Consider the following 7850-nt stretch of genomic DNA (forward strand, 5'->3'; position numbering starts at 1 on the left):
TAGTCATTTACCACATTAACAATGTATAGAGTGTATTTCTGATTAATTTAATGTTATCTTCATTGAAAAAAACAGTGCTTTTCTTTGAAAAATAAGGAAATTTCTAAGTGACCCCAAACTTTTGAACGGTAGTGTATATAAGTTTGGTTCATTTGACATTAGTGTAAAAGTATATTTTGTAAAGTAATAAAGTATTGAAAATGTTGTTTCTTCTGTTATATACAGAGGACAGTTTGAACGGACCAATCATTCTCCAACCCAACATGGCTGACGCCCTCTACACCAGCACCATCTCCTCGTCCTCTTCATCATCTGCGTCCTTCCTCACACTCGAGCAGAGGGCGGCCTTCGTCTTTGTCCTCATCCTCTTCATTTTCCTTGGCCTCCTGATCGTCCGATGTTTCCGGATCCTGTTGGACCCGTACCGGAGCATGTCGGCCTCCACATGGTCCGACCACATGGAGAAGGATACCTTTGACTACCGGATTTCCTGACAGGCAGCCTGAGAGGCAGCAACAGTGATCACTTCAAACTGAAGCCACAAAGCCAATGAGAGTGAAGCAGGAAGCAGCGCACGTTTCCCTCAGGTGTCGCACGGGAGGACGAACAAAAAGCAAAGATCAAGAGTCTTCTGATCTTTATCTGTCGACCGCTGAATGACACGAATCTCTTCATCTCAGATTTACCTCCAGAGACTCGTAGAGTTCAAACCTCGGCCAACGGTCTCTTCACATTAAATCTGTTAGATCCAGGTATTTACTGCGATCTGCACGAAATCACACACACTCACAAACATCATTTGATCTCACAAACAAGACATTTCATCTCCGAGCTATACAACACATCCATCAGGTTACTGGCACTCCTCCTCCAACGGGAAGGTCAGCGGTTCGATCCCATTCTTCCCCATCTGCATGCCGAAGTGTCCTTGGGCAAGATGATGAACCGCAAATAGAAAAAATGCTGCCCATAGATGCACTGACTAACTAACTAACTAACTAACTAACTAACTAACTAACTAACTAACTAACTAACTAACTAACTAACTAACTAACTAACTAACCAACCAACCAACCAACCAACCAACCAACTAACGAACTAACTAGCCAACTAACCAACTAACCAACTAACCAACTAACCAACCAACTAACGAACTAACTAACCAACCAACTAGCCAACTAACTAGCCAACTAACTAGCCAACTAACCAATTAACCAATTAACCAACCAACCAACTAACCATCTAACTAACTAACTAACTAACTAACCAACTAACCAACTAACCAACCAACCAACTAACCAACCAACCAACTAACCAACCAACCAACCAACCAACCAACTAACCAACTAACCAACCAACCAACCAACTAACCAACCAACTAACCAACTAACCAACCAACCAACCAACTAACCAACTAACCAACCAACCAACTAACCAACCAACCAACTAACCAACCAACCAACTAACCAACCAACCAACCATCTAACGAACTAACTAACTAGCCAACTAACCAGTCAACCAAGTAACCAACTAACTTTAATGAACACTAACTGAACAGAAAGATTCCAAACGCAAAGACAACATTAGAAAGTTATTGTTTCTTATCTACGTTAGTTTAGAGTAGAACAGTCCGAGGTCCCGTCACATTTAAAAAATAGAAAACTGTGGGACGAACCTCAGTCCTCCCTGAAAAGCGACAGCTGGGAAAAGTGCGCTTTGTGTTTTCACTAACTTTGTGGCCTCAGTCTGCCTGGCAGACAGAACATCTGGGCAAAGAAACACAAACGTTCACGTCAGCTGACGTCACCTGACGTTCACCTGACGTTCACCATCCGGCTGACGTCCGGCGAGCATCAGGTGAAAGGTGAGACGGCATTTGAGTGACCTCTACCATCCGTTCACCAAACTGTCTGCCGGGCAGCGTGTAGGTTTCTGTCTCTCCCATGAGAAGATTTAATTTTGTTCTTTTTTAAATAGAGACTTTAAGACTTAATCAGAGTGGGAGTGAACTTCACTGAGTAAACAGGTGAACGAGGAGCGAGAGGAGGCCCAGGGACGAGACGGTTTCCAGCGACTCAGTCGTCCCAGCGGCCCGGCCGTTGCTTAGTAACGGGTGCTGTCAGTGCCAGCTGATGCCAGAGACGCCGGTGTCTCCCCACGCAGCTGATCCGCACAAAGCTGTGGCGCATGTCTGCAGCCGAGGAAGAGACAAGAAGAGGAGAAACTGAGCAACATCTGGATTCTGTCTGAATCCACAGGTGAGTCATCTGACGACTCCTAGTTTCCATAGAAACATGTTTGACAACATCTGGAGGAAATGAAAGAGAAACAAAACAAAGTCAAGTTAAAAGATTAAAAACCAAAATGAACCAGACCAAATGGAAACTATGGAACAAGACTCAGGTCAGAAAACATCTGTTAACATCTGATTCTTTATTTTTCTTTATTTTTACTCGTCGGGTGGTTTTAATGGTCAGAGCTGTTCTGGGTCTTTGGTAAAAGAACTTTTCTCAACATTAGAAAAGTGCAGCAGATTTAGAGAGAAGCGGCTGAGCTGCTCTAACGGGTTTTATATTTTCCCTCCGCAGCAGCAGAGGCGGGACGCTCGGCTGTGACGTCTCCACGTGGGCGGAGTCTCCGGTCAAACGTCAGGGAGTCTGAACCTTTGAAAATCAGAAGGAAATGAAATCCAATCCCCCCGAAGCCCTGCAGGGGGCCCTCAACCTCAGACTGAGAACCACCTCCTCCCTGCAGTGTGGCAGAAACCCTTCCTCCTCCTCCTCCTCCTCCTCCTCCTCTCCTCTCAGTGAATGAATAACAGTTGTCCTCAGAGGGGTCCTTTCTGCAGGGAGGACGACCCAAGCTGCGCCTGAAGAAAACAGGATGAAGCAGCACGATAAGATGAAGATGAAGATGCATCTGAAATCTTGATGAATTTTTATTTCTGCTAAAGTTGTTTTTTGTTTGTGACTCTGATCCAGATCAGAACTTCCTGATGTCAGAGACTGGAGAGGATCCTGAACACATTCATTTTCCATGTGGGAAAATCTGTCTGTCTGGGTTTCTCTAATCTCAGCGTTATAGTTTTGATGTTTTTTTTCTCGATGTTAAGTGGTTTTCAGTTTGTGTGGTTTTCAGTTTGTGTGGTTTTCAGTTTGTGTGGTTTTCAGTTTGTGTGGTTCACAGAGCAGACAGTCATCACAGTGTGATCTTTCTTATCAGTGGAATCACAGACTTTATAAACACATGGCTGGAGTTTGGTTTAATCAAATTAGATTTGTACAGCCTATAATCACAAATCACAATTTGTCTCATGGGGATTTGAATGTTCGCTGATGTCAGGACGTCCACAATCTCTTTTAGTTAATACACAAACTGAACTTTATTATCTTTATTATATGGACAAAGAATCACTGACAGAAATCAGCTGCTCATTGCTTCGACGTTTCAATCTTTGGATTTGTATTTGAAAATAAGAATTTAAATTATTAATGCTAAAACAAAGAATCTTTGTGTCGCTTTGTCTCCATTTGTCTCTTTGTCTCTCTGTGTGTCTTTGTGTCTTTGTGTCATTGTGTCTTTGTCTCTCTTTGTCTCTCTGTGTGTCTGTGTGTCTGTGTGTCTTTGTGTCATTGTGTCTTTGTCTCTCTTTGTCTCTCTTTGTCTCTCTGTGTGTCTCTGTCTCTTTGTCTCTCTGTGTGTTTGTGTGTCGTTGTCTCTCTTTGTCTCTCTGTGTGTCTGTGTGTCTGTGTGTCTTTGTCTCTTTGTCTCTCTGTGTTTTTGTGTGTCTTTGTCTCTCTGTGTGTCTGTGTGTTTGTGTGTCTTTGTCTCTATGTGTGTCTGTGTGTCTTTGTCTCTCTTTGTCTCTTTGTCTCTTTGTCTCTCTGTGTGTCTGTGTGTCTTTGTTTCTTTGTCTGTCTGTGTGTCTGTGTGTCTTTGTCTCTCTTTGTCTCTTTGTCTGTCTGTGTGTCTGTGTGTCTTTGTCTCTCTTTGTCTCTTTGTCTGTCTGTGTGTCTGTGTGTCTTTGTCTCTCTTTGTCTCTTTGTCTCTCTGTGTGTCTGTGTGTCTTTGTCTCTCTGTGTCTCTTTGTCTCGAAGCGTCCTGCACGAACAGAAAAAATAAAAAAGTGACAAACAGTTTATTTTAAATAAAGTTATTTTAAGTTTTATCAACACAATAATAATATGAACTTGTTGAAGTTGTTTTTTTCACCCGTGAAGTTTAAAAAAATAATAAAGTTGATTGAAAAAGCTCCTGAATCATCAGATTGAAAAGGGTCTTTTTTATTTTCAGCGTTTACAGCTTCAGAGACGAGTTGAACCAACAGATCTTCGGGTCAAAGGTCCAACTGTATCTCTGTTTGTTTTAGCTGGTTTGTCACAAACTAAACATACTAACCAAGGACGATTCAACAAATCAGTAAACGACAGATACACAAACCCACCAGTGTCGTTACGAAATCTTCTTGGAACTGTTGGAGAAACTTCTGCCCTCAAAGTGTAAACAATAAAAAAACGTAGCGTCAGCTGTATAAAGGCCGAGCGTCTCCAAGCCGTCGTTACTCTGCTCAACCTCTGCTGTGCTTTTTCCTCAGGTTTATCTGCAGCTCATCGGCCGTGACATCATGAATCTGTGGCTCAGCTCTCACTTCCTGGTTGTGGGTTTGTTTGTGTGCAGCGCAGCGCCGACACCTGAAGAATGTTCCCAGCTGGTCGCACCGCTGTCTGGGGACATCGCCTCCAAGGTAAAACTCTCCTGTGACGTCACGGCCACACCTCAGCTCTGTTCTTCCTATGAACCACAATAAGAAATACAAACATGTTTTGATTTAGAAACGCTTTGGTTTTATTAAAAAGTTAAAGGTTGCACACTTTTCAGAGACTGATACATTGACTACATTGACTCTGGATGTGTAAGTGTGTGTCATCAACATAGAAACATGTTTAACTGTAATATTAGCTCATGGAAACTTAAAGAAGGCCGAGGATGGAGCCCTGAGGTGCTACACGCACCAGACACAAGTATCTGGTTCTTTTTTCTGTACAATTTCCAAGTGTGTGTGTGTGTGTGTGTGTGTGTGTGTGTGTGTGTGTGTGTGTGTGTGTGTGTGTGTGTGTGTGTGTGTGTGTGTGTGTGTGTGTGTGTGTGTGTGTGTGTGTGTGTGTGTGACTCTGACTGGTTTCATGCTGGTGTGCAGATGCATGGCAGTTGGAACTTTCTGGTTGGTTACACTCAAGGTGAATTATTCAACCACTTCCTGAAGATCACCGAAAGCTCAAGGCTGCACATCACAAACAGCAGCGATGGTGAAGTTGGATTTTCTGAGAACAACAAGATGTGAGTCCACGTGAAAAATAATCATTTCAGCTTTTTATCATAAGTATTTCACACCTTTAAATACAACATGTGACAGGATGTGATAAACCTGCTCCGACAGAATATTAATTTTTCCTCTTTTCAAAGGAATGGACAATGCTTCAGCTCGTCGTCCAAGGCGACGATCGACGGTGACACGGCAACAGTGTCGAGTAAGTTTCAACACAACACTGCAGTTGTGTGTATGACCAGCAGAGGGCGACTGATTGTTTCTATGGAAAATAACTTCTCACTTGATTTATAAAGTCAGCAAATATTATCATAAGATGAAGATGATGATGATGATGATGATGATGATGATGATGATGATGGTGATGATGATGATGATGATGATGATGGTGATGATGATGATGATGATGATGATGATGAAGATGTAGATGATGGTGATGATGATGATGATGATGAAGAAGATGATGATGATGATGATGGTGATGATGATGATGATGATGGTGATGATGAAGATGATGATGATGATGATGATGATGATGATGATGATGATGAAGATGGTGATGATGATGATGATGATGATGATGATAATGATGATGAAGAAGATGATGATGATGATGATGGTGATGATGATGATGATGATGATGGTGATGGTGATGATGATAATGATAATGATAATGATGATGATAATGATAATGATAATGATAATGATAATGATAATGATGAAGATGATGATGATGATGATGATGGAGATGAAGATGAAGACTCCCTGACTAGTGTCACACTTTGTGTATCTGTGTGTGTGTGTGTGTCCTCAGCCATGAACGTCACGTCTGTGTTCCACGTGTTATCGAGCAGTGACGACTGTCTGGTCTTCAACATCAACAGCACCATCGGGAACCTGGATCAGATGCTGAGATTCATGAACATCAGCATCTCTGGAGCCGAGGGGACGACGGTTCAGTCTCTGTATCTGATGGGTAGGAAGCAGAAGGTCAGAGACAGGAAATGACTCCGTCAGTATCTGAAACCTTGATGGATGTTGGGTGTGTTTGTTTCCAGGCCGGGAGTCGACAGTGAAGGATTCGGACCTGGAGCATTTCAAGCATCAGGCGAGCTGCCTCGGCTTCTCTGGAGAACCAGACTATCACCACGACCTGAAGAAAGGTGCGTCCCCCTGCAGCCTCGCACATTAAACTCTGACATCACAAGCTCACATGACTCTTCTCTCCGCAGATTTCTGCACCGAGGGAGAATCCGTCAAGTTGTCATTCTGAAGTCGAAACTCAACAGTCGTCAATATTTCAGACTGAGCAACAAGAAGTAAAGACACAAATTTCTCCAAACATCAAACCTGTTGTCTGTGGTTTTATTTTCATTATTTACTGAAAATAAATGTTCGTCACTGCAAAACTTCAAATGAAAGTTTCCTTCAGTATCACCGTCAATTCAGCTGCTATTATTTTAAAGAACAGGAGCTGATCAATAGATATTTAGAATTAGAAATTAGAAGAAGCAGGAAAAAATGAATATGTATGTGGGAAATAAAATTCGAATTGAATTAATAAATCAGTTTTTAAATCGATTTGTTGAATCAAATTTGTCACTTTAATAAAATTTTGTTTTAAATTTGATTTTGATTTTTCAATTCATTCATGTATTCTAAATGACGTTATTTTTGTAACCAATAATAATAATAATAACTAAACATATGAATAATTAAAGTAAAATCACATTAAAATCAGATGAAGAGACACAAACATCAATAAAACACATAAGAAAAGTTCAAAATAAAACAAAAGTTAAAATCGGGTTTTAGACATTAAACAGAAAATTTGTGACACAGAGGGAAAATTTTAAAAAGGTTAAATCTGATCAGAGTCCAGATGTGACGCAGACAAATAAACAGAGTCACAGGATCCGAGTCAACAACAGTGTTTATACACACACACACACTTTGGACAGACGGGGCCGACTAGTGGGGGGCGACTGGGGCAAGTGGGGTGAGCCAGTGGGGACAAGGAGGTGAGGCCTGCAGGGGCCAACTGGGGCCGACTGGGGCAAGTGGGGTGAGCCAGTGGGGGCAAGGAGGTGAGGCCTGCAGGGGCCAACTGGGGCCAGTGGGGGTGAGGCCAGTGGGGGCCAGGGGCCGTTATAACCTCACCAGCCTCCCTCCTCTCACACTTTGGTCTCTGAGCACGATGACTTGTGTTGAGAAATTGCTGCTGGTGCTGGTGGTGGCGTTGGGTTCCAACGCAGCGGCGGTGGTGGAGGAATGTCACAGTCTGAAGAAGCCGCTGCCGGCAGACGACCTGCACCAGGTGAGTCATGGTCCTAAGCTTTGGATTCTTCAGGTGATCCTGACTTCTCTGCAGCAGCTGTTTCAGGATCATGTTAAAACATCCAGACCAGAGGTGGCACTAAAACATGTGTCTCCATTAACATGATTGTAAAGTTGCAGGTTCAGACTTAATGAGTTTAGGTGCTTCAGACCTGAACTCCTCAGTCCTCTGTATCTTCTCTGGAGG

At 42.6% G+C, this 7850-nt stretch overlaps 3 protein-coding genes across 3 annotated transcripts in view; all 3 read left to right on the forward strand.

Moving 5' to 3' along the window:
* Positions 1 to 254: 254 nt before the first annotated feature.
* LOC117770826 (cortexin-3-like) lies at positions 255 to 570 on the forward strand. The gene has a single exon (XM_034600583.1). It carries the CDS (start codon positions 264 to 266, stop codon positions 492 to 494), a length of 231 nt encoding a protein of 76 aa, XP_034456474.1. The 5' UTR covers positions 255 to 263; the 3' UTR covers positions 495 to 570.
* Positions 571 to 4549: 3979 nt separating this feature from the next.
* On the forward strand, positions 4550 to 6735 carry LOC117770818. The gene is made up of 6 exons (XM_034600567.1): positions 4550 to 4744; positions 5198 to 5337; positions 5464 to 5528; positions 6141 to 6302; positions 6385 to 6489; positions 6559 to 6735. Exons 1-6 carry the CDS (start codon positions 4625 to 4627, stop codon positions 6597 to 6599), a joined length of 633 nt encoding a protein of 210 aa, XP_034456458.1. The 5' UTR covers positions 4550 to 4624; the 3' UTR covers positions 6600 to 6735.
* A 748-nt stretch (positions 6736 to 7483) lies between these two features.
* LOC117770816 (saxitoxin and tetrodotoxin-binding protein 1-like) overlaps positions 7484 to 7850 on the forward strand; it is a 3565-nt gene continuing 3198 nt past the window's right edge. The window contains exon 1 of the mRNA XM_034600564.1: positions 7484 to 7643. Within this exon, the coding sequence (XP_034456455.1) occupies positions 7524 to 7643 (120 nt within the window). The 5' untranslated portion in view covers positions 7484 to 7523. The remainder of the gene's footprint in view (positions 7644 to 7850) is intronic.

Source organism: Hippoglossus hippoglossus, chromosome 11 (assembly GCF_009819705.1).
Source record: "Hippoglossus hippoglossus isolate fHipHip1 chromosome 11, fHipHip1.pri, whole genome shotgun sequence".
NCBI lineage: Eukaryota > Metazoa > Chordata > Actinopteri > Pleuronectiformes > Pleuronectidae > Hippoglossus > Hippoglossus hippoglossus.